General features: G+C 36.8%; 1 protein-coding gene across 3 annotated transcripts in view; it reads right to left on the bottom strand.

Annotated features, from left to right (window-relative positions):
- The window catches only part of EVA1C (eva-1 homolog C), a 102,189-nt gene that overhangs the window by 42,297 nt on the left and 32,655 nt on the right, over positions 1 to 27,237 (bottom strand). For all 3 annotated transcript variants that reach the window (XM_074214113.1, XM_074214111.1, XM_074214112.1), the window contains exons 2-4: positions 17,930 to 18,126; positions 14,771 to 14,894; positions 10,886 to 11,038 (exon numbers count right to left, since the gene is read on the bottom strand). In XM_074214113.1, the coding sequence (XP_074070214.1) occupies positions 10,886 to 11,038; positions 14,771 to 14,894; positions 17,930 to 18,126 (474 nt within the window). The remainder of the gene's footprint in view (positions 1 to 10,885; positions 11,039 to 14,770; positions 14,895 to 17,929; positions 18,127 to 27,237) is intronic.

Raw genomic sequence — 27,237 nt, forward strand, 5'->3', positions numbered from 1 at the left:
TTATCATTTCCTTCTCTAGTATTTGCCTTAATTTCTTCATATATAAAAATTAGGGATGATAATAATAGTATCATACAAGCTTTAAAGTTGTGACTATGGAAAATTTCAAAAGAATTAGTTTCTAGGTAATTAATAATTTTCTAGGTAATTAATAACTACTGAATAATTAATAAAAGAATGGTCATTTGACTTTCTCTTGTAAACTAAAGATGAATCATGGAGGTCCATCAAAGGTTATATGCCCCTGTAAGAATGTGTGTTCCCAACAGGCAGAAATCATCACTGATTGGTTAATAATTAAAGAATTTTATAAGAGAGATGAACCTATTCTAATGAGGGGCTAGAGGACCTGAGTTTGATTATGCCACTCTTACTCTTCTGTACCCAGAATTACTCCCCCCCATTTTAGAACCCCTAGACAAGGGGGTCTATCCCCATGGAAGCAGAATACATTGGGTGGAAATTCACCTTTATAAGGTTTCTGGTTGGTAGGATAAGAATTCTCTGTCAAAAAGTAGAGCAAACATTTTTTGACTTTATTTATGATATTTTTATTATTTAAAAGGTGGAAGAACCAATAAAGTGAAAAATTTGTTCTGGATCTGATTCTCACCAGCAAGATAAGAAAAATGGGAGTTCTTAGAGAAAGGTTGAAGAGCTGAAGTTGGAACATAACCAGTGAGGACTGTGGGAAGACTCAAAAAAAGAGGAGCGGTTCTCTTCTTTTGTGGTTTGGCAAAAGCTAGCTCCAAGTTGAGTCAAAAAAGTGGGATTTTTAATGAGTTGGAGCCGGAAGGAAACATGAATTTCCTCTGGGGGCAGTCAGTAGCTCCAGAAGAAAAGCAAAAGTGGCAAATGGTAAAACAACCAGTTAAGGTTAGGAATTGGTAGAATGGAAAAAGGAAGAAAGAGAGCAAAGTTGTCTGACAAAATATACAATTAGAGTGGAAATCAGAGCTTAGTGAAGAAACAGTCAAGAGGGTGGGAAAAGGAATTCTTGGTCTGGATAACAAACTGGACTAGCCAAACAAAGAGACTTAGAAAAAGCTAAGTAATATGGCAGAATGAATGAATGATTGAAAAAAGAGTTGTTACAGAACAGAAAAAGATCTAGGACTGGTAGGGAATGAAGCGGCAGACACTTTACAGACATTGTACGATTTACAAAGTCCTTTCACAAATAGTTTCATTTAAATCTCATAATAATGCAGGGGATTATTTTAAAAATATTTTTAAATTATTTTTTAAAGATAATGTATAACACTGTCAATTGAAGGAAATAGAAGATCAAAGGATTATTGTTTTAAAGTTGGGGAGGAGAGATAGGAACAAAGTATTTATTAAGTACCTACTATATGCAAGGCAACGGGTTAATCATTTCACAAATATCTCATTTGATCCTCAGAAAAAACCTGTGAAGTGGGTGCTAGAGGTTACCTAGTCCAACAGAAGAGGAAATTGAGGTAGGGATGAAAGAGGTTCAATAACTTGGTCATTATCACACAGGTAATAAGAGCAGAACTAGTATATGACTGTAGGTGTCTTTACTCCAAATTCAAGGGTCTTACATAAATGTTCTCTTTAAATAACATAAGAAGGTTCTAGTTAACTGATTGAGATGAACTAGATTCCAGGAACCTCCAATCAGTTTGTTTAGCTGAACTTCAGATTGACTTGTTGGGAACAGAGGCAAGGATAATCCAGAAAGGAAGAGAATTAGAAAAGTCATTGATGTTTGATTGTTATGTTTTTGTACTTATAATTACAGCTAATAGGAATACAGCAGGTTCCTTCCATTATCTATTTTATCCTCAGCATAACCCTGGAAGATAGGCACCTCCAGTTTTATGACTCCTGCTTTATAGATAAAGAAACTGAGGCATAGAGAGCTTTTGACTTGCCTATAAATAAACTCACACGTCCACACACATACATGCATATTTGCAGGTACATGTGTATGCAAATGAAGAGGTACAATTTGAGCCCAAGTGTCTCTTGACTTCAAGTCCAGATGAAACCACATAATTAGAATCTGATTTGGAAGTCCCTCCAAAGTTGCTCAATTTGCCCATTTTCTCTCTCCATCAGATTGAAACTAGCAAGCCACAATGGAAAGACTTCTGGAGGAGGTGGGAGGGTCAGGAGGTCCTATCCCCAGCTTTGCCATTAATAAGCTCCATAACTCTAGTTAAGGCATTTAAGCCCTCTGAGGCAGAGGTGTCAATGAAGCTGAAGAGTCACTGTAATATTGCCTCAACCTGAAAAAATCATTTGCTGGATATTAAACTGAGTGTGGATATTTACCCACTGGTAGCTGAAAATTGTCAATGAAGTTAGATTACAAGCTATCTTACTGAAAAATAAGGTTTTTTTAAACCTTAAAAGTTACTTTTCGGATCTTGTAGTTAAAGACTTAAGTTTTGTTGGTAATTTTTGACTTCTCATGTGTATTAAACCCAACCCCAAAAGAATGAGTTGTTAAATAAATCTTTAAGGAAGGAAAATACAGTTGAGCCATGGTCTTTATGTGCCACTTATCTTTAGGGCATCTAGGTGCCCCAAGAGAGCAAGACTGGGAGTCAAAGAGATCTGAGTTCAAATGCTGCCTCACACCCTTAATAGCTAGGTGGTCCTGAGCAAGTCATTTAACCTCAGTTTCTTCATCTGTAAAAATGAGGATAGAACTAGTTCCCTTCTAGGGAACTTGTTGTGAGGATCGGATTTTCATAAACCAGGTGGCTAGGTGTGCAGTGGATAGATCACTAGCCCTGAAGTCAGGTGGACCTGAGTTCAAATGTGACCTCAGACACTTGATAATTACCTAGCTGTGTGACTCTGGGAAAGTCACTTAACCCCACTGCCTTATAAAAACCAAAATAAAAAAATTTTTTTAAATCTTAAAGCACTATAAAAGCTAGGTATTATTATCATCTTTACCCCTAGATTACTTCTACCAGCTCCATGAATAATTATAATTGATGAAGACTGCTTCATAATGCTGATGATGATGATAATGACTGGGGAATGACTGTCATAGGAGTAAGCAGATAAAGACATCTTGCTTTGGGACTATATAGTCTGCCTAAATGGAATCATCCACATCAACTACAAAAATAGCAAAAACCAAAAACCTGAAATTTCCATTAAATTCAATAATGATCAAGACATCCATTGAGAAACTATAGTAAATTTTTTCTTCCTCTTATAACTATACAAAAATTTATCCAGAAGCTCAAAGGTAATAGGGATAGGACCACCAGGAAATCTACAACCAGTATAAGACTTAACCTCCTAGCAAGACCAGAAACAAGCAAAGTCTGTAAAGTTCTGTGTCTAAAGAAAACCCAGCTAGCAAGAAAGGAGGGCCCCCATAAGAAGTCCCAAGGAGGGATGAAGTAAAAGTGTCCCAGATCTGTTAGAGGGAGGTGGAAATAAAAATCTAAAAGGGAAAAATTCCAGGAGAGTCATAGTCAGAATCCAGAATTCATAAACCACACACACACACACACACACACCCCCTGAATATTCATATGTATATGTGCACATATATGTACATAGAAACACACATGTACACACATATTTATATGCATAATACATATATACACTTCAAGCAAAAGACTTAATATAAATGAGAAGAAATATTAGAATTCAATGTTTCAAAAAGCAAAAGATAACAGTTTTACAAAGTCAAATATAATTCTACAGGAAAGAAAAGATATTAATGGAATAGAGTACTTTCAAACATTTCTGATGAAAAGACCAGAGCTGAGAAGAAACTTTGAAATACAAAAACAATAGATGAGAGAAAGCTAGAAAGGTAAATTTATGTGATCATTTGGAAGAAACTGCATGGTAATGTAGTGCCACTGTAAGCCTGGTAAAAACTGGTATGACAGGTAATGCTCCAGACTTGCTTGTATGGAGGTAAAACCTCCAGGGTGTATACATCCTAAGGTTCAGCTGGCAGACTGGGCTTTGGCCTCTTCCCAACCATTTGTTTGCTTTTGAACAATTAAAATTAAGTTTCTTGGGTCCCCTGTTCCTCCTTCCCCATTCCTATTAGGCAACTCAGAAAGTACCCCCTAGAATCTCATTGGTATTCAGAACCTTAAGGTTATTGAGAGAATTAAAAAGAAAAGACAGAGCACCTGAGGGGCTGATCAACCAGGGAATGGTTAAACAGACTGTGACAAACAAACGTAATGGCAATTACTGCACCATAAGGAATTAGAAATGAGATCATTTCAAAGAATACTGAGTGCAGAACTGACCTGGTGCAGAAGAACCATGGGAATCATTTATACAAACACCACTCTAAAGAAAGACAACTTTGAGAGACTAAAGAATTCTGCCTCAGGCAATCATCATGTCTCTAAAGACTCAAGCATGACAAAGTATGCCACTCACCTTGGAACAGAGAAATTATGGACTCAAGATATAGAAACATATTTTTGCCTATGTCTACTATAAGGATTGGGGCAGTCACTGGATAGTGTGCTGGGGCCTAGAGTCATGGAAGATCAGAGTTCAATCTGGCCTCAGATATTTAGTAGCTATGTGATCCTGGACAAGTTACTTAATCTCTGTGTACCTTCATTGGAACAAACCTCATGGACAGTATTGTCATACTATGCTCCACAAGGCCATGAAGAGTCAAGACACAACTGAATAACTGAACAACAACTATATGGAGTACTTTTGCTTATTTGTTCTGGGAAGGTTTTTTTTTTCCCCCTGTCAATTTTTAATGAAATTGTGAGGGCTTCAAGAAAGAAGATGGTTAGAAATAATGATGCTTTAAAAAGTGGTCCATTGAAACATTTTTAAAATGCACAAAAAACCAACATTTCAGAAGAAAGCATAGAGAAGAGTGTTTAAAATAAATGCAAGGATTCTGTTAGATACCTTTTTAAAAGAAAGTATTATGAAATGGATCTTTGTGGTTTCAAATACAAACTTCTTTTGTTTCTGCTACAAACATATAAATGATATGCCATAATGCATAACAGAAATTAATTTAGTTTAAAAGATAATTTAGTTTAAAAGTTTATCAGATTTCCTAAGACTAAAATAAGCTTACAGCTTGTGAAATCCCACAATGACATTCTATGTCTATATCCTATATTCTAGGTGGTTTCTATGAATTAAGAACAATAATAGGAGCCCACATATTCTCCTAGACATCTTACTATTAATTAGGGAGCAGAATTATATTTTTTAGACTAGTAGGAAAGACTAGAAGTAACACCACAACATACTTCTATTACCTGTGTAATCTTGGGAAATTTATTTCACCACTTTTGACCTCAGGGTTGAATTAGACAATCTGTAAATTTTCTTCTCAACATAAATCTATGATCTTGCGATCCAATGTTCCTTTTTTAAGCTCCAAAGTCATAACAGTCTATCACTTAAAGTACACATGTTTATATTAAGACTCTTTAGGAAAGGAAAGAATTTATCCTGGTGATCTTCACTGGCTCCCCACTGCTATTAGAATAAAATACAAAATCCTTAGCTTGGCATCTAAAGAGCTTCCCAATTTGATTCCTGCCTACATTTCAATTTCATTTCAAATTATTCCTCTTAATGTACTCTTCTATCAAATTATCCCACCAGTTATTCACTTTGTGGGGCCTTTTATAGTCTATCTTCACTTCCTTTGCATATGTGGACCTCCACATCTGGAATGGAGGAAGAGAATACTCTCTAAATAATGCTTAATTTCCTTCAAAACATATGATGCTCCCTATCACATAGAGCTGTTACTGACTCCATTTTTTTCTATTATCTCCCTTTTGAGAACATTTTAATATATTTTTGTATTTGTTTCTCTATGTATGTCTTATGCATCATATTCCCTCCTCCCAGTAAAATAGGAACTCTCTGAAAGCAGAAACTGTCATTTATACCCCTTTATTTCTAGGATTTAGTTCTATAGAGTTTAATAAATATGCATTGAATTGAGATGAGAGTGAGTGAAACCACAGGATATTCCAATGTCATGTCATGTGCCTGATGACTTATTTCCCTTTAAAAATCAACCAAACAGTTTTCTGCTCTTGGGTTGATATTTATACATTTTCTTCTGGGCAAACTCTCAAATTGTTGGATTATGTGTTTCTAACACGTGATAACAAGATATTTCAACCACCTTACTATTATTATTTTTTGGCCACTGCTTAATTCTGAGAATTAAATTAGCAGTATTTTACAACCTATGTTTATGGAGATAATTGGACAAAGTCTTCCTCATTGGGAAACTCCTGGTAGTAGAAACCACTGGCTCCTTGATCTTTAAAGAAAAATTCAAGCTTGCCCACACTTGGCCTTGAGATGAGACTCATTGAGGCCTTTGATGATCATTGTTTGGTTTTCTCACTCTCTTCTTCCAGGAAACAGTAGATTGCCTGGAGCCTCCCTAGAAAATAGCTAAGAAAATGAGGCACAGCCTACCTGCTCACTGAATTTGCCAAATACCATGCATGTTCATGTCTCCTGGACTGCTTATTTTTGGTTTCCTTAGGCTGAAACAATGATTAATTCTACATTCATTTTTGTTCAGGGGAGTTCTTTGGTCCCATTTTGATCTATCTGCTGCTCTTCAATTATATGTGTTTCAAAGCTTTGAACTTGGGCAACCTTTTGGCAATCTCCTGCAGACCTCATGATGAGGACTTAATGATGATTTTAATTTAATTTGAGCCCACACAACACCAGAATGTTGTTTTTAGAAGTAGGCCTTTTCCACAATCACAAATGAAGCCAGAGAAAATGCTCTGTGGTACAGATTCTCACTAAAATTCTCCACAGAACAGAGAATGCAATGATACTACTTCCACAGTTAAAAAAAGTCCAACAAAACTATGTATGTATTTGCATATCTGTATATCAATTCATATGTATTTTTTTTTAGGTTTTTGCAAGGCAAATGGGGTTAAGTGGCTTGCCCAAGGCCACACAGCTAGGTAATTATTAAGTGTCTGAGACCCGATTTGAACCCAGGTACTCCTGACTCCAGGGCCAGCGCTTTATCCACTGCGCCACCTAGCTGCCCCAATTCATATGTATTTTTAAAAGTTTTTAGAGCATACAGATATAATATAAATAAAAAAGTTCTTTGGGGCTCTCAATGACTTAAGAGGGCAAAGGGTCCTAAGAGCAAAAAATTTGAGAACTACTGGTATAGTAGATAGGAAGGTGGCCTTTGAAAGACCCGAGGTCCTACCTGTAGCAAATACTGGCTTTCCGTAATCACTTTCTTTCTCTCTGCTAAGATTTTAGCAAATCTCTTTCAGATTAGTGGGAGTAACATAATAGCTCTCTTTTTACCCCTGGGATTAATTATCATATTCTCAATATTATCCTTCTGGGCAATATTATCTTCCTTACTGGATAAAAGAATTGTGAATGGTAACAACAAATTGTGGATTGTGTCAACATGCATGTTTCCTGTAACAACAAAATCACAGGATTAGCAAAATATATCACATACATGCATACATATCTGTATACACACACACACATATACATATATAGTGGTTAGGTAAACTACAGGTTTGTCTGACTACATGGGGACAAATGGGGAGTGATTCAGATGGAATAAAAATTGTTTACCCAGAGGGATGATTGGGATTCAGTCTGGGATCAGGGTAGTCAAGCATTAGGATGAAGAAAGCATCTTTTTTACATTAAATTATTTTTCAAAGAGAGATTGCCTTTTCTTGGTTTCTGGTGCTAATTAAATCTGTCTTCCTTAGTAGACCTATCATGAAGGGCTTTCCCTCTCCTCCCATTCCCTTATGACAGAATCATAGAACATGACTGGAGAAAGTATGGCACATGTATTCTTAACTGCATCTAGCCTTGTTGGGTTAAGTAAATTTCCCCAAGTCACACAACTACTTAGAAGCTGTGCTAGAATTAGAATCCATATGTCTTAATTAGAAATCAGAATTTCACTCTCCCATGATGTCTCTTATATTGTGCTTGTCAAAATCTGTCTCTCACCCTAAAGAAACAAACTGTATTTATATACTTTTCATTGAGGATCCTTTTTTCCCCCCTTCAAACATAATTTATTATACCCTTAGAGACTGAACTGTGGGGAGGAAGAGATATCTTCAGAGGTTAAAATTAGAGGGAAATATTGTATAATAGAGGGGCAGCTGATGCAGTGGATGAAGGGCTGGGTCTGAAGTCAGGGAGATTCATCTTTGTGAGTTCTAATATGACCTCTGACATTTACTAGTTGTGTGACCCTGGGCAAGTCACTTAATCCTGTTTGTCTCAGTTTCTTCATCTATGAAATAAGCTGGAGAAAGAAATGGCAAACAACTCCATTATCTTTGCCAAGAAAACCCCAAATGGGATAATGAAGCATTGGACATAACTGAACAATGGTAACCACAACAAAAATGGCATAGTGAGAAAAGCAGTAGGCTTTGAGTCAGGAAAGACCAGAGTTTGAAACCCACACCTGCTCTTTCTGATGTTGTGGGTTAAGGCACTGTGCCTCAGTTTCCTTATCAGTAAAATGTGCATAAGAAGATATATATGTAAAAGAATAAAATGAATATAAGAATCTCTACTTCACATGGGTTAGTCAGGGGGTTAGTAACAGGATGAACATAAGGTCAGCCATTAATTTTCAGACTGAAAACTGATATCTTATAAAATGATATAACACTTAAAATGGCCATCACCTTTTAACTGACTTATTAATGATTTGTACAAAGTCCACTGACCATGGAATCAAGGAAGAGCATAGAAGGAATGCTCTCAATTTTTCCCATAAATCTCTCACTTGATCTCCATTGCTTTGGATTCTGGATCCTCAACAAACAGGCATCCCTTTCTGGAGCTCTTAAGACTACACTAAGGTATTCCTATAACCAAGTGGCAGTCAACTTAATGAAAAACAATAAATTGTTCACTTTTGACGATTGGCTCATTTTAAAAGTTTATCCACGAGATGCTAATACTTATTCTTGTTTGGTTTTGTATTTTAGCAATATTGATTTCTAATTCTCCTTGCAAAAACTCTTGTAAGAAAGGACAATGATCAATGTTGGAAGGGATGTGGGAAATCTGGGATACTAATAAATGTATTAGCTGGTGGAGCTGTGAATTAATCCAACCATTTTGGAGAGTAATTTGGAATTACGCCCAAAGGGCAACAAAAATGTGCATACCTTTTGATCTAGCAATACCACTACTGGGTCTATGCCCTGAAGAGATCATGAAAAAGAGTAAAAACATCACTTGTACAAAAATATTCATAGCAGCCCTGTTTGTGGTGGCAAAGAATTGGAAATCAAATGAATGTCCATCAATTGGGGAATGACTTAATAAACTGTGGTATATGTATGCGATGGAACACAATTGTTCTATTAAAAACCAGGAGAGATGGGAATTCAGGGAAGCCAGCATGAACTGATACTAAGTGAGATAAGCAGATCAAAAGAACATTCTACACCCTAACAGCAACATGGGGGTGATGATCAACTTCAATGGCTTGCTCATTCCATCAGTGCAAACAATCAGACACAATTTTGGGATATTTGTGATGGAGAATACTATCTGTATACAGAGAAAGAATTGTGGAGCTTGAACAAAGACCAAAGACTATTGCCCTTTAACTTTTTTAAAAAAGTTATCTTATGTAATTTTGCTATCTCTTATACTTTATTTTTCTTCCTTTAAAGACATGATTTCTCTCTCATCACATTCAGCTTAGATCAATGTATACCATGGAAACAATGTAAAGACTAATAAACTGCCTTCTGTGGGGGGGGGGGAAGGGGAGGGAAGTGAGATTAGGGGGAAAATTGTAAAATTCAAAAGTAATTAATTAATTAATTGATTGATTAAAAAGTTAAAAAAAAAGAAGGGATTATTCAGGATACCAGACTTTTTTGATTTGGTAGAATTTGTCCTAATGCCTGGTCCTCATAAATTTTCTAATGTTCTTTTACTAATCTGACTTCCTGGTTTAGCCTCTTAGGCTTTGTTAGATAAAATAATTTCAAATGTCTATATTCCCTATCCTTAACTAACAAAAAAAGAGATATTCCTACTTGATGCTTTTCTCAGCTTAAAAAGACCAAGGTCTTCCACTGCATCTGGGGCCATCATGTGTTTACCTGACCTATATCTTGCCACTGGACTGGGAATGATTCTGGAGAAGAGATCCTGAGGTTGATGACTTTACACAGCCCTCTCCTCACTTAAATCCAATTCACTTTCAAGTCAAGATATCACCCTCCTGATGTCATTGATCCTCTTTGAAAATGAAGGATGAACAACAACAAAACTTTCCATAGGCTAGACTAATCCATCCAGAGCTGGGAGGGACCTCAGAGACCATCTAATCCAACCCCCTCACTTAACAGATGAAGAAATTGAGAACCAAAGAGATTAAGTGACTTGCCCAAGGTAACACAGGTAACTTGAGGGTTGGGGGAAAACACTGTGGAATTTGAAAACAGATGATCTATTTTAGAGACAGTGGCTTTTTCAACATAACATCATGCCTCTCATACCCACTAATCCTAATGAATGTTTCTATAGGGACGGGCTGAAAAAATCTTTGACCCCAAATTACAAAATAAATTACCATTAACAAATCTAACTAGAAATTGAAATACAAGGCAGGTTTCCTGACTCCCAGTTCTGAGTTTTTTACAAACTGTGGAACAATTTTAAGGAAATCGAACTATTATATCTCTTTTCCACTGAATTTTTTTCTATATATTTACTATAAACTTAACATAGAGTTGATCTTCAATAGTTATGTATAATCTGTATCTTTGGGGGAAGGGGGATATCTTATCTCAGTAGTTAATTCATTTTGACAAAGTGCTACAATCATAGCAACACTTACCAAATTGAGGAAGATAATCTTTTTCAAAAGAGCAGATGTCCTTTTCAGATGCTGTTCTACCATAGGTAGCAGAATATATGTTAAGAAACTTTGTCTCATGGCAGTGAAGTTTCAGCTCTTGGTTTTCACAGACAGTTTTAGTTTTGAATTCATCTGAAACCAAAACAAAATGAGGTGGCACCATAAGAAAGTGGGTTTTTTAACTATCTCTTTTTTTTAATAAATTCCCAACAGTTCTCAATCTGGCCATCCAAACAATAAATGAAAGCTTAATGATTCCTAGTACCTTTGACTATTTTCTGTCACCCTGCCACAAAGATTGCAGGAGGCATTGAAGTAGACAGATTTTTCACTGGATCTGAAATATAACTCAGAAAGTTAGATCTTTTACTAGTGAACATTACAACTGATCCATGGCTTTTTATCCTGTTCAGTTTTTGCCTATGTCCCTCCATAAATCCTTCATAAAGAATCTACTCAATCAATCCAAAAGCATTAATTACATACCTACTATATGCTAGGAACTATAAATTGCTTTCATTATTTCCCTGATACTGCTCATTTCATTCCAGGGATGTGAACTATCAACTGTTTCTACAGGTATTGCAGCAGTTGCCTCCTCAGTCACCAGTAACCACCAAAATCTTCGGTACTGTTGAATAATTCAAAGTCAGAAATGGTTGGTGTCGTGAGTGGAAATGACATGCAAGTAATTGCATTAACACCAGTTTTAAAATGGTGAAACCTGAAGGTATCCTGAAGGTATCCTTTAAATATGACTAACCACTGAAACCTGCTACATTTTCTGACTTCTCCTATAAGGATGTAAAATGTATGTATAAATGTTTATGTGCATACATGTGTGATATATATGGTATATCCAAACATACACACATGTATATTTTACACATGCATTTGACATTTTAAAAAGTTTTTTGAGTTTCTGATTCTTCCTTCCACCTATTAAAAAAGCAAGCAATATGTGCATATATATATATATATGTATATATATATATATATGTTAAATCATGCAGAACATTTCCATATTATCCTGTCTTTGAAAAAAAAGGAAAGCATGGCTTACTTTTCAATTTGTTTTTCTAATTCTCAGCATAATGTTCGTATATTTAATGCATGCATTTTCATTCATTCTCTCAATAAGGTTTTTCCAATGTATGTACAAAAGAAGAATTCAGTTTCCCTTTAGGTCAGCTAAATATAATTAATAATATATTATGCTAGGGCACGTTAACATAGGGTTAACTCTTGGTAATACCTTTACAAAATGGATGATTTCACTGCTCATGCCTTCGATAGAGATCTTAAATGACAGATCATTTATCAGTTTGAGGTTATTCTAAAGGAGGCTCCTAATCCACCAGTGGTAGGAAGCAAAGCTTCTTTCCCCATTGCCTAGAAGCAGTCACCTCATCTAGCTGTTTGAAGATCACTTCAAGAAGAGAGCCCAAGGTGCAGTTGAGGAAATAAAGACACATATTCTAGACAAATGCAAATTCTATCCCCTGACCCCGAAAGAAGTTTCAAGGAGTGTCACTTCTGTCCACAAAGAAGAAAGCTGGCTATAGACTAAAAAAAGGGTGAGCCCTGACAATGGAGAGTTGGGAGCTATAAATTTCCAAAAAGAGCTTCAAAGGCCAGCAATACCAGAAGAGGGAGTAGCCTTGACCTCAAATGCTCCCTATGTGTATGTATGCCTCACTACCACTATACTATGAATTTGAACTCACTCTTCCCAAGGATGCTGTGTATTGGGAGAGTAGATCCTGAATTTACTGGGTAAATATTAAATAGCTACTGCCATTCTAAGAGCTAATGTGTCTACAGGTTGAACAGTGGGGACTTGTGATTTATTGTATGAGGACTATAACCTTAAAGGGTAATATTAGAACCTGAAAGTAGTCGCATGCAATTCTCAGTTACCAGGTATAGTCCTTTCTTGAGTACATAGTTAATTCTGTTCTTTAAAAAATATAGACAAACATTAAATGAGTAACTCATCATATACATTATATTCTCTGGAAAGGTAGGTGTTTCATTTTCATCTCTGAGCAATTCATGAACTCCAGATCTCCAGTCCAGGCAGGACATGGCTGGTCCTTTCTTGACCCCTTCAGATGGAACATCCTTTAAGTGCTGGTACTTCTCTGAGGAGGTCTTCACCACTTCAGAATCACATCATCAGTAGCCTCCTACCATTTCAAACTAGAAGTCCTAGAGTCAGATGTCTCAAAACTCAACAGGTCCACAGAAGAACTCAATACTTTTCCCTTCAATCTGCTAGTCAATCTACAAGCATTTAAGAATCCTTACTATATGCTAGGCACTGTACTACTCTCTGGGAAAAGAAAGACAGTCCCTGTCTTCAAGCTTACATTCTAATGGGGAAAGACAACACATAAATGGAAACTGAAGAGGTTGTAGTGATGAGAAAGGTACCCTATAGGAAGATGTAGTGGAAGTCCAGATTGCAAGCTGGAAAAGAATGAGACATGACTGCTCTTAGTAATCTCTTTAAATGAGGGTTTTTAAGAGAACACTCAATCAGGAAAAGAAGACACAGAGGCAGCAGGTACATCCAATGTATGAATCCCAGGGCTGGAATAAGGCTTCAGGATGAAGATCTAGAGAAAGTTTGGAGAACAGCTTAGACTAGTCATTAGGGTTCATTATTTCCTTGTCATCTTCAATTCCTTTTTTCCATTTATTTCACATATCTGCTCAGTTACCAAATTTTGTCATTTTTATCTTCATATATCTCTCATCTATCTATGTTTTCCCCTCTTTACTTTCATAGCTTCTGCATGAATTCAGACCCTCACACCTCTGGCTTGGACTATTGCATCAACCTCCTAGTTGGTTTTCCTCCTCAGGTCTCTTTCAAATTCAGCCTCCACATAGCTGCCAAACTGATTTTCCTAAAGCATAGACCTGTTTATGTCATTCCTTTCAATGTAGCCCAGTGATTCCATAATACCTGTAAGATCAAGTATAAATTGCTCTATGATATAAATGGACTGCTCATATCATAAGAGTGAAGGTTAACATTTGAACAGGTAGCATTCAGAACTGATACTTAGGAATCATAAAAGAACTAGAGGAAAGTCTTTAGTTTATTGCATAACTCTTCTGTGAAGGAAGACATGGGAAAGAAATGAATGGATTAAAAAGGTAGTGCATCTGTATCAGTGAAAGGAGTACCCACACTGATGATATCATGAATCTGTTGAAGTACAGTAAAAGTCACTCCAGTTTATTAAAAGTAACAAATGAGTTACTTTTGATAAGAACATAGCACAAAACAAACACAAAGTAACATAATTATATTACTATTATCTTAAGAACACCAGAAAAAGTTTTTCAAACTGATTTTTAGTGTGGGAGGAAGCATTAAATACAGGACCTCTCAATGTTAAAAAGTGAAGCAGTGAAATACAATCAGATGGAGACAGAGTTGAGAAAAGGTATTTCTGTAGCCTTTGTTTTTGAAAAATTGTATACTCCTTTGTGTCATTTTCTCCAGAGAGGATCTAGTCAGTCACCACAATGCATACTATTTAACATCACAAAAATAATATCTACAAGTAATAGAGATCAGAACTTTCAGACATTTAACATAACTGGTACAATGTAATATTTTTCAAATGTTCATCATTGTCCTCTTCTGTACCTTAGGCAGTTTTATACACTTTTCCCATCTCTATCTTGATTTTAGATATGTTGATAGAGTTTTACAATAATATAGAATATTTTTAAAAATTGCATGGACTGGAAATTATAGAACTTTCAACATGACTTTGAATAAAACGAATAACTATAATAAGTCATACACCCCTCAAATGTATGACAACCAAGAAAGTAACTTACTAGGTTTGCACTTAAAGGAGACCAAGAGATATTTGGTAGTTCCTGGACAAAGGTCAGGTCCAAAAACACGACTATTGACAAGAAGTTGGCAGGCTCTCTGGTTCTGGCACTCATCCAGTACTTTCTAAAATAAAAAGTAAAAAGGGATAGGCTTGAAAAATATGCATATCTGTAACATTGTTAAAACCTGAGCTGCAATTATATTCTAAGTAAGAAATGAAACATTTTGCTACAAAACAACATAAAGCAATTGTTGATTTTGGGGTGGGTAATCAGGTTGGTTCTTTTTATCTCATACTACTTAATTAAAGGAAAAATGCCTAGTCAAATAGTGGCAAGCCAGGTTAGGAAACCATCCCCAAAAGGTTTTGTTTATTATACCACTGATAGCAGTCCTTTTAAAAAAAAAAAAAGGCCAAAGACCAAGTACTAGATACCAAGATCAGAATCATGGAATGTTTGAACTAGGAGCAGTGACATGCTGATAAGTGTTTGACAATTGTTTTCTGTTTATGTGTATGTGTGTATGTATTTATGTGTATACATGCATTACTATTATAAAATTACTCTCTGAGAATTCTGTCCATGCTTTCCAGCATTCCTGTGACTGAATGTCAAACAGAAATTAGCAAATATTTTCAAGTTTTTTTTTCCCCATATTTATTTTTTCATCACAATGCACTAAATGTCTCTGTGGGCCTGGTTGTCCACATCAAACAACAGCACTTTTCACAGCAGCCATAAAGCAAGACTCCTGGCTAAGTCAAGAACCTGATTCAGGAAACTGTAAAATTTCATGAGATTGCAATTTTTTTCTGATGATATCTGTACTCCCCTATGGGCTATGGGTCATTGTTAAATTAAGCAATCATTAGATAATGCTGGAGGAGAAGCAAGCTGTACTTTCAGTAAAGGCTCTATTGAAAGTACATTACAATCTCTTCTTGTCTGATAAATACTTTAAGTAGAAATTTCCTGTTGACATTCACTCATGGACTCCAACAACTTATCATTTCTGTGGGAACACTTGGACCAGTTCTCTGTGGTGACATTCAGCCTGGCCTCAAGTTACCAAGGTCAAATTAAAAGGTACCAAAATATCCATTTGTTTCTATAATAAAATGACTAAATTTTGAGCTGTTTATATCAAACAAGAATATGCTAATAACCATTTTTTATTATTCCTGGTCAATAGTCTGTACAGTGGGTTAAGCAATTAATTGACTGTACTATAAAATTAGAAAGGTATCAGCTGCAAAACTTTGAAAGGGGTAAAATTTCAGCTTTTTGGAATTTCCCACAAGTTTTTTGAATGGATTGAGGAAGGCAATAGACTGCCTAGGTACAACAGTTTGATATGCCAGGGGTTAGAATGCCAGGAACTAGTATGGCAAAAGAGCATAATAGAGGCAGATTATAAATCAAACTGCCTTCAAAATTGATAGTTAAGGGGGTGTGGAAAGGCCAAGAGGAAATGAAGTTAAGGACCCCCTGTGGACCATATATTTATTTAGTTTTTAAAAATGCAACATTATCTATGTTTTTTGTATTTTTATTTGTTTTGTTAAAAGTTTTCCAATTATATTTTAATCTGGCTTTAGTTATGCTAAGGAATGGCCCTTGGGCTGAGTATTTGACAGATAGAAGTTAGATCAGTAAATTCATCTCAAACATATTCATTCTAGAAACTCAATGGAAGTCATAAAGAAGAATGAAAAAAAGGTATAGGTTTCTTATGTCAGGGATGATTTCAGAGGAACACTTCTAAGTCTGAAGGGAAATTGCACTTATAAAGGAAGGAAGGGAAAAAAAGGAAGGAAGGAAGGAAGGAAGGAAGGAAGGAAGGAAGGAAGGAAGGAAGGAAGGAAGGAAGGAAGGAAGGAAGGGAGGGAGGGAGGGAGGAAAGAAGGAAAGAAGGAGGGAGGGAGAGAGGGAAGAGAGAGGAAGGGAGGGAGGGAGGGAAAAGGCACTGAACTAAGTTAAGACTTTATACATATTTCATTTATACATATTATTTCATTTGATCCTCAAGATTCCTGCTATTATTCTTTCCATTTTACAGCTGAGGAAACAGCCCAGGATCATTCAGCAAGTAAGGTCACATTTGAACTCAGATATTCCCAAAATTAAATCCAAAACTTAATTCACTGCATATAATATAGTGAAAAGAGCTTTTGGACTTGAACTCAAGAGACCAATCCCTGGGGTAGGATCCTGCTGATGTTCATATATATTGCCTGACTATGGGCAAGTCATATAGCCTTTTTTGAAACTCAGTTTCCCCACCTATAAAATGGGAATAATAACCTACTTCCCAGAATTGTTGTGAGGATCATATCAGTTCATGTGTATAAAGTAATTTGTAAAACTTAAAGCACTATCTAAATATTAGTTATTTTCATTGTTATTATTATTAATCATATCCCTCCTTTTTACCTATCCTTAAACACGACAGGTTCATTTTTTTTTCAATTTGATTTGCTTGGTGTTATCTCTACATAGTAATGGGAAAGAACACTTCAGACCTTTAATTTTCTGGTATGCACTACACAGGTACCCAAGGTTCCTATAAGTTAATAAAATCAATGTATTTTCCTGTTTGTTTTCTAGCACAACCAATTAATAGCAAATTTATTTCAACAAAATTAAAATAATACCTCAGGAGTATATTTTTTTATCTAAAGTCAAGTAACTTCTAGAGGCAAAGCTGTATAATGTATTGAGCAATGAATTGGTCCTTGTGTGTCCCTGAATAAATGCAGGCCTTTTGTGTTTTGCCTAATAAAATATATTGTTTATCTTGAAGTATCATTAATCTTCTCTCTCTTTCAGAGAACTTAAAGAACTCATGAACTGTAAAAGTGAAATGTAATATAGCTTTATGTAATAGAAGTATGTGGAAAGTACTGGATTTTTATAATTTGAATAATATTTACATGATTCTCAGGAAGTACTCTGTTGAAATCAATTTGTGAAGTATGTGATTCTTCCATTCCCAACCACCAATTTCTCATTTGTATAGATTCTTAAAGATTAGATCAGATTGAAAATGAGATACATCTGAATTTTATAATATATATTTAATATACATGCATACATGTATGTATATATGTCTTAAAATCATTCTGACATTGAAAAGAAATCTTTGAAGTGTAGTACCTGCAGAGCTGTGGGTGCAACACAAGTTAAATGGTCCTTCATCATGGTTGCAGGCTTCTGTGAATTACACAATTGGTAATCTTGACCATAAAATGCTGACTGGACACTAATAGTAGAATGTCGAGGACACTGAAGACTCAAATGGTGACCGTCACAAGCATATACTGTGTGGTTCTGTAGAAGTTTCGTTAGGTAACCTAGAAAACAGTTAATAGTTAATAATTTTCCAAGAATACAATTTCTTCAAATACTAGGAAAACAAGGGGCACACTAGCAAACTCAAGGGTTCTTACACTGGGGGTACATGAACTTCTTTTTAAAAAATGTTTTTATAACTATTTTATTGAGAAAAGTTAAGTAGTACAGTGGTTAGAGAGAATTGGATCTGAAGTCCAGTCATGAAGAACTGAGTTCAAATCTGACTAAGCAAGTCACTTAACCTCTGTTTGCTTTGTAAACTTAATACATCATGTAAATGGAATCTCATAGCCACTCAATGGAAGCCATATAATTTTAAATAGTCAAAAGTTTAGTTTTCATTATGAACAGTAGCAGATTTATCTTGGCTTAAGCTGCATTAGGAAAATATGAATAAAGTCAAAGTTTTAGAGGCTGGGGTCCTAGGAAGCTATAAAATTTCAGACAGTGTATAGCGCCTAAGGGTCTAGTGTTTTGTAATACTTGGAGAGAAAAAATTTCTCTAACAGTGAGAATTAAGTCAAGATCTAGAATTTTCATGAAGGTTCTAAAGTACCTACTGTTTCAGGAAGAAACACCTCCACAAATTCAAGGATTCCTATGTAAATGCCATTTAGGCACGTAGCTGCCTGCCCTAGGTGAATCATACTCAAGTTCTCTTATCTTCCTCCACTGGCAAGTGCCATGCATTCTTGTATGGACAGGATATATGTTTATTACAGAACAGTTCCTGTGACAACTGGGTCATGAAAGTCCAGGAAAGTTACACATAATGAAGACCTGTTGGGGCTAAGATCCTTGAAGAAGAGGTGGTAGGAAATATAGGAATGAGGAGAACAGAAAGTGTCATAATTACTCAATATTTTCTCCATTATGATGGTGTTGAATAACTTCAACAATAAAAACAGGCCAATGTCTCAGAGCCTCTAAGAAGTATATAAGGTACTTGGCATCTAGTGCCAGAGACTGAATGAATATCATTCAGAAGCTACTGGGATAGTATGATGGGGGGGCCTTTCTCCCCCTTTGAAGAAGAGTGAATAGACATGGGAGGGTCTGGAATATTTCTCATGAGGACAAAAAGTTCATCCAAGCTGACTGAATCCCTTTCCTCCCTCTCACACCTAATGAGGTCAAGAGAGTGAGGTAGCTGGGAAGAGAGCCAGGGACTTTCTGATGAGGTATGTGGGAGATAAGTTTGGCAACTCTTGGCTTCGAAGAGGGAGAAGTCACTCTTAAAGTAAAAGGACAAGAGTCCTCTCTTGGAGGAGCTAAGATTGCTTCTAATACCCAGATTTCTACTAAAAATGATCTGTGTTTGAGTTTCTTCCATTTTCCTAAAAATCCTTCACATTACTGTGTTCAGTAGCAAAATGCCTCCAAGTGAGACTTTGCATCCTCTAAACCTCACTCAAAACTTCCATAGGAGAATTTTTGTCCAGGAGGAGCCTTTCTGCCTAACTAGGAACATTTACTAGATGTGTTATGTTAGACCCTACCTTCAGCTAACTTCTTTTGTCAAAAGATGTATGAGGTATGGATGCAGTAACTATTAATGTCCAGTAACTACCTCTCTCTGACAGAGTCTGCAGAGCAAATCCAAATGCATAGAATGAAAAAAATTTTTTTAAATTTATTTTTTTATTCTCATTTTGTACAGATTTTTTTTACATTAATAAAATATTCTTATTTACAAGTAAACAAAATACCCCTCCCCCCATGAATATAGATGGACTTGCTTGGGTGAAAAATGTAAAGGAGAGAGAAAAAAAATTAAAATTAAAAAGAAATAACAGTAATAACTGTAGGTATGGCCAGGTGGCGCAATGGATGAAGCACCAGCCCTGGAGCCACGAGCACCCGAGTCCATATCCAGCCTTGTAAACCCAACAATCACCTGGCCATGTGACATGCAAGCCACCCAATCCCCACTGCCCTGCAAAAACCGAAAAGAAGAAAAAAAAAGACCCAAAATAAAATAAAATAGTAATAATAGTAGGGGTGTCTGGGTGGCAGAAAGAGCATTGGCCCTTGAGCCAGGAGCACCTGTGTCCGAATCCGGCCCCAGACACCCAAAGATCACCCTGCTATGTGGCCCCAGGCAGGCTATCCAGCCCCACTTGCCCTGCACCCTCCCCCAAATAATAATAACAAAAAATGTGCTTCAGTCTTTGTTCCAACACCAACAACTCTGTTACAGGTGGATCACATTCTTTATGATAAGTCCATCACAAAAGTTACTTCCATATTTTTCCAATGTTGCCATTGCTGATCGCAACTCTCTCCTTTCATATTTCTCCACTACCATATACTATATTTTCTCTCTCCTTTCACTCTGACTCTGCTGTAGGGTCGCTGAGTGGTGCAGCAGACAGATCCCTGGTCCTGGGGCCAAGAAGCCCTGAGCCCCCATACCACCCCTTAGGCCCAGAATCCACCTGGCCCTATGGTCCTGGGCAGGCCTTCTAATCCCAGCCCCTTGCAAGAAGTAAAAAAGAAAATGTGTTATATCTGACCACTCTCCCACCATGGTCCATCTTCTCCTCCTTTATTCACATCCCCACCCCTTCTTCCTGCTCCACCCTCCTTCTTACTCCAGTTGTCTATACCCCATTAAGTATATTTGCTGTTTCCTCTCCTAGCCATCTCTGATGAGAGCAAAGGTTCCCTCATTCCCCCTTGCCTCCCCCCTTCCATATCATTGCAATAGCTCATTGTAATTAAAAAAAAATCTTATTATGTGAAATATCTTGGACTATTCCCCCTCTCCTTTTTCTTTCTCCCATTCCATTTCCCTTTTTTTCTATTGACTCCATTTTTACACCATATTTTATCTTTGAATTCAGCTTTCTCCTGTGCTTCCACTATAAAAGCTCCCTCTACCTGCTCTATTAACTGAGAAGGTTCATATGAATATTGTCAGTATCATTTTTCTATACATGCAGTTCATCCTCATTAAGTCCCTCATATTTCCCCCCTCTCCTCCAATCTCCATGCTTCACCTGAGTCCTGTATCTGAAGATCAAACCTTCTGTTCAGCTCTGGCCATTCCAAAAGGAACATTTGAAATTCCTCTGGTTCATTGAAAGTCCATCTTTTTCCCTGGAAGAGGACATTCAGCCTTGCTGGGTAGTTCATTCTTGGCTGCATTCTAAGCTCTTTCGCCTTCCGGTATATTATATTCCAAGCCCTACAAGCTTCCAATGTAGCTCCTGCTAAGTCCTGTGTGATCCTGACTGCAGCTCCATGATATTTGAACTGTGTCCTTCTGGCTGCTTGTAATATTTTCTCTTTGACTTGGGAGTTCTGGAACTTGGCTTTAATATTCCTAGGGGTTGGTTTTTGGGGATCTCTTTCTCAGGGGGATCAGTGGATTCTCTCCATTTCTATTTTGCCCTCTGCTTCTAGAATATCAGGGCAATTTTCCTGTAGTAATTCTTTGAAAATGATGTCAAGGCTCTTTTCCTGATCATGACTTTCAGGTATTCCAAAAATTTTTAAATTATCTTTCCTCAGTCTGTTTTCCATATCAGTTGTTTTGTCAATGAGATATTTCACATTTTCTTCTAATTTTTCATTTTTTTGGTTTTGAAGTATTGATTCCTGATTTCTGGTAAATTCATCAATCTCCCTGAATTCTATTCTTTGTCTGAAGGATTTATTCTCCTCAGAGAGTTTTCTTATCTCTTTTTCCATCTGGCCAATTTTGCCTTTTAAAGCATTCTTCTCCTCAATAACTTTTTGAACTGTTCTATCCATTTGACCTAAGCTGGTTTTTAGCATGCTATTTTCTTCAGCATTTTTTTGGATTTCCTTGACTAAGCTGCTGACTTCATTTTCATGTTTTTCCTGCATCTCTCTCTCCTTTCTTTTCCCAGTTTTTCTTCCAACTCCCTCATTTGATTTTTAAAGTCTTTTTTGAGCTCTGTCATAGCCTGAGCCCAATTTCTCTTTTTCTTGGAGTCTTTAGATACAGGAGCTTGTGCTTTCTCATCTTCACACTGAGTATTTTGATCTTTCTTGGGCTCATTTGCAAAATATTTCTCAATAGTCTTCCTCTTGTTTCTCTGCTTGCTCATTTTCCCAGCCTGGGCCTGGTTTTGGGGTGCTTCCTGAGCTTTTGGGACACTCCCACAAGTGTCTCAGTGTGTGAGGCTCTGTCCTCCCTCCTGGTCTGTGAATGACCATAAGCACCCCGCTCTGCATGGTGCCCTGTTATTCTATGGGGGGGCCTAGACTGGGATCAGGATCTGAATGTGGTCAGAGCCCCAGTCCTGTTCCAGGGGCAGAGGACAGAGCTCGGCAGTCTCTCTCTCTCTCTCTTCACTCCCCTCCCTCAGCTCAATGGGCTCATGCCCTGGGGGCTCCTGCTTACCGGCTCCACCTGCTTCTGTTTCAGGGTCTGGGCTGCAGAAAGACCAAGCTGCTCTCTGTGTGCCCTGAGGGCTGGGCTCCACGTGCTCGCTCTGGCAGAGGTCCCCCACTGTTCCCTCACTTTGTGCCCGATGCTCCCCGGGGTTCATCTCAGGAGACTCCCCCGCTGCTGTGAGCCTCGGCTCCCAGTGCCCTGGGGCTGCCTCCAGGAGGCTGAAGTTCTTTCGCTCTGGCGGGCTACCCCTCTGGAGAGCAGAGCCTTTCTACTCTTTTCCAGGTTACCTTGAGTAGGAGAACTGCCTCACTGGGTCCCTTTGTGGGTTCCGTCTCTCGAAAATTTAGTTAGAGTTCTTAGCTTATGAGTTTTATCAGAGAGCTTCTAAGACTCGATCCCTTCATGTCACCATCTTGGCTCCCATAGAATGAAAATTAACCACATCTATGGAAGCTTACATAGCTAAACCTGTGGCAGTTTAGGGGAGGACAAAATAAAAGTTGTCAACAGAAGAGACCTGTGTGTCCAGGAGGGTGCAAAGGGAGCTTTTCTCTATCTTTCCCCCCTCTGCCATGGTATTCAGAAGTAGAGTTACCTGTCAGAAGGACATGGTTCACAAGGTTGAGAGTTTGGGGACCTTCAAGTAGGAGCCAGGAATCTCCAGAAGTATACACATCCCCACCAAGACACTGATCCAGGGAGACTCTCATTCAAAGTCAAAACCAGCTTCAAAGAAAATGACCTCTGACAGAAGAGGAGAGAGCCAGCTATAAACTGAAGAGAGAGTTAACTCTGACATTTCAGAACCAAGCCTCAAAGTGGAACAGAGCTGGGTACCCAGCTGAGCAACTTATCTGGTAGAATCGTTAAATTCAGTGGAGCTTCATGAGGCGTCCACCTTTGAGGCCTGGTAGGATCAGAGATATAAGTTGTCCTGGCCACATTTTCTCCTAGAGGAGAATAAAACTGTTGCAGTGGGAGACACAGAGAAACTCACTGACACTATGGAAATGATACCATTACTATGCCTATACCCCCAAAGAAGTCAAAGAAAAGGGAAAAGGATCCATATAGTTTTAAGAAAACTAAAGTAGCTCAAGAACTGGAAACCAAAGGTGTGCTCATCAGTTAGGAAATGATGAAGACACATTATATTGCTGAACATATTATAGTATATGAATAGAATGGAATGATATTTTGCCTTAAGAAATGATAAAGGGGATGTTTCTGGAGAAACCCAAAAGGACCTGTATGAACTGATAAAGAGTAAAGTAAGCAGAATAAAGAGAACTATTTGTTCAATAGCATTACTGTAAGAACAAGCAACTAAGAAAGAGTTAATGACCAACTACAATTCCAGAAGACAGATGACAGAGCATGTTACCCAACTCGAGGTGAAAAATAAGACATGTATTTCTTAGGTTTGGGGTTTTTTTTTGCAAGGCAAACGGGGTTATGTGGCTTGCCCAAGGCCACACAGCTAGGTAATTATTAAGTGTCTGAAACCGGATTTGAACCCAGGTACTCCTGACTCCAAGGCCGGTGATTTATCCACTACGCCACCTAGCTGTTCCTAAGATATGCATTTCTTGACATGGCCAATGTGAGAATTTATTTTTCTTTACTGTACATATTTGTTTTGTTGGAAAGAAAATCAATTTTTGTTCATTAAAAAAGACAAGTTGCTATCAATAGACAAGACAAGGCAAAACACTCAATTACTCCTTGTATATTTTGTGATTGATAGTTTTGAAGAAGGAAAACACAAATAACACCATATTATTTTGATATTAACTTCTTTAAATCCTATACTTAATCATGTAAGGTCAGTCAAAAATACTTTATTTCTTAGGTAGAGGCTTGTACGATTCCATGGCTCATGTGTAATCATATATTTACTGCTTGTAAGGAAGATAGAAACACACAATAATTAATAAATCACAGACTCTGAATCTTGTTAAAGAGAGGACTGAACCCATGGTAGAATATATAAAGCATTCTTCATCTTTTTTCACCTGACCCTGAGGCTTCATTATTTTCAAAATATTTTTAACTTAGCAATGTCTGTGTAAATATATATATATATATATATATATATATATATATATATATATATATATATGTCGTGATTTTTATCAAGGTTAGAAATTTCAAAAATGGAATATCTTGAAACACTTCAACATCACTTAACAGTCACTCAGAGTTTACCTTTTTGCTATTTTAAGAACAGATGCAGGTGAAATGAATAACAAGCCCTTTGAGATTGCCTTATCTATTTTCCATATGTTCACAACACAGAGCCAATTGGAATCTCTCTGCCAGCTGTTCATCATGTCTCATCTGTGAAAATGGGAGGAAAATAGGTTGTTTTGTTTAGTCAAGAGCTGCCTTTCCATCAAATCCTCATTATATCATTGGAGGTGATCTCAGATTTTCAAAGGTTATGACAGCTGAATAATACAAGCTCAAACAGTTTCAACAATGTAGAAATTGTAATAGCTAGCTCTTATTCAGTGCTTTAAAGTTTGCCAACTACTTTACGCACATCTCATTTGATCTCCCCAATGTCAATGCCATTATCAGGCCCATTTTACAGGTAATGAAACTGAGTTTAAATAATTTGCCCAGGATCATACAGTTAGTAAGTGTCTAAGACAGGATTTGAACTCAGTTTTTTCTGACTTCAAGTCTAGCATGCTATTCATTGTGCCATCTAGTTGCTTCACTTATGAACCAACATCTGCTGTCTAGAATGAAGAAGCAGAGAAGTTCTAGAAGAAACTCAAAAAATCTTATAAATTAAGTTAGTATAGATGAGTCTTTAGCGACAACCAAAGTGGACATGGGGGAGCACATCAAAAAGTATGCTGGTGGGGCAGCTAGGTGGTACAATGGAAAGAACACTGGCCCTGGACCTCGGAGTTCAAATCTGGCCACAGGCCACAGACACTTAATAATTGTCCAGCTGTGTGACCTTGGGTAAGTTACTTAACTCCACTGCCTTAAATAAATTAAAAAAAAAATTTTAAAGTATGCTGGCAAACATGGTTCAGGTGCAAGAAACAAGAGAAGCTTCATATTTATGTATCATATAAACTTTCTCTAAAAAAGAAGTCAATAGGCAGGGGGTATATCAAATGATATCAAAAAGTTGTTTCTATTTTGACATTTTTGAATGAGTTGCCCATGGAATGTCTGAGATGGAAGAATGACATGTTAAGAAATTTTTTTGAAAAAAAAATTTTGAAATCAATGTCTTATTAAAAGAAAACTAAAAATATTATATGACTTCAATTAAGGAAACTCCAACATGATCTATTTAAACAAGTTAGTGAATTGTAAAAATGGGCAATGGATAAAAGACACAGATAGTCTATATCACTCCCTAACAAAGTTTGACCAATATAAATCAATAAACTGTGTAGGGAAACAAGTTTATAAGCCTAGAAAGAAACTCAACTAAGTTCATTTATTGATAGAAAGACAAATAGATAAAATATTATAAAGGCTAATCAAGATCTTGATAGCACTACTATGTGAGTGACAGCTTGACAATAAAGTTAGGAAGAGCAAATACAGAGGTGGCAAATGACTAGGGAAATTCAATTTGGAGGCATTCAGGGATTAAGTCTGAGATTATCTAAACGAGAGGAGAATACAAAATATGGGAAAAACCACAGACTTTATCAATACCAAAAGTATAAAACTAGTCACTCATACCTACTGCTCTATCTGCCTAAAAAATCTTTTTAAGATTAATTACACATTCACTGAGCATATCCTTGACTAAGATTGGAAAAGGGAACAGGAAGACTCTTGCAAATGCTATTTTATAACAGACCACATATTTGCAGTCACAAAACTGACTGAAAGGTATTGGAATATTATTTACTTTGCTTTGAATCCCTATTAAATTGCATTGTGCCTACCATAGAGCGATAGATGTTCATTGACTAATCAACTTTGTCATGATTCCTCTCAAACCATGAGTTGGAAGAGAGAGAGAGAGAGAGAGAGAGAGAGAGAGAGAGAGAGAGAGAGAGAGATTTAGATATAGGCAGATATGGATATCATAGAGATATAGAGATAGAGATAATAATAATAATAATAACGCCTGTCCATTTTCTTTTTTTTTAATTTTTTTTTAGGTTTTTGCAAGGCAATGGGGTTAGGTGGCTTGCCCAAGGCCACACAGCTAGGTAATTATTAAGTATCTGAGGCCGGATTTGAACTCAGGGACTCCTGACTCCAGGGCTGGTGCTCTATCCACTGCAGTACCTAGCTACCCATGTGTATATGTATATATACAAAACACATAAAAAAAATAACTGGCACTAAAGCTCTCAAAAAAGAAATAGACAAACAATTATTCTATCACATTTATTGTTTCTTCCAGGAAAGAGCAAAAGCATTTAGAATAAGAAAAGCAGAGTAGTTGAAACCTGATATAATATAAAAAGAGTATTTTATTTCTAAATATCAGTACAAAATAGACTTTCAAAACTCTAAATCTCAAATATCTATATTTAAATAGGTTCAAAGTTAAAAAATGTTGTATATCCAATAACTACCAATAGCCTGAAAGCTTTCGTTTTCACATAGATATCTTTTGAAAGACAAATGAATTAAGAACATCTTCATGAACCTTCCCTAGGCAGTCATTAAGAAGAAAATCCTCACATACATCTAAATATATAGAACAGCATTTTTTATGATAGCAAAGAACAGGAAATGAAAGATT

This window comes from Macrotis lagotis, chromosome 1 (assembly GCF_037893015.1).
Source record: "Macrotis lagotis isolate mMagLag1 chromosome 1, bilby.v1.9.chrom.fasta, whole genome shotgun sequence".
Lineage (NCBI taxonomy): Eukaryota > Metazoa > Chordata > Mammalia > Peramelemorphia > Peramelidae > Macrotis > Macrotis lagotis.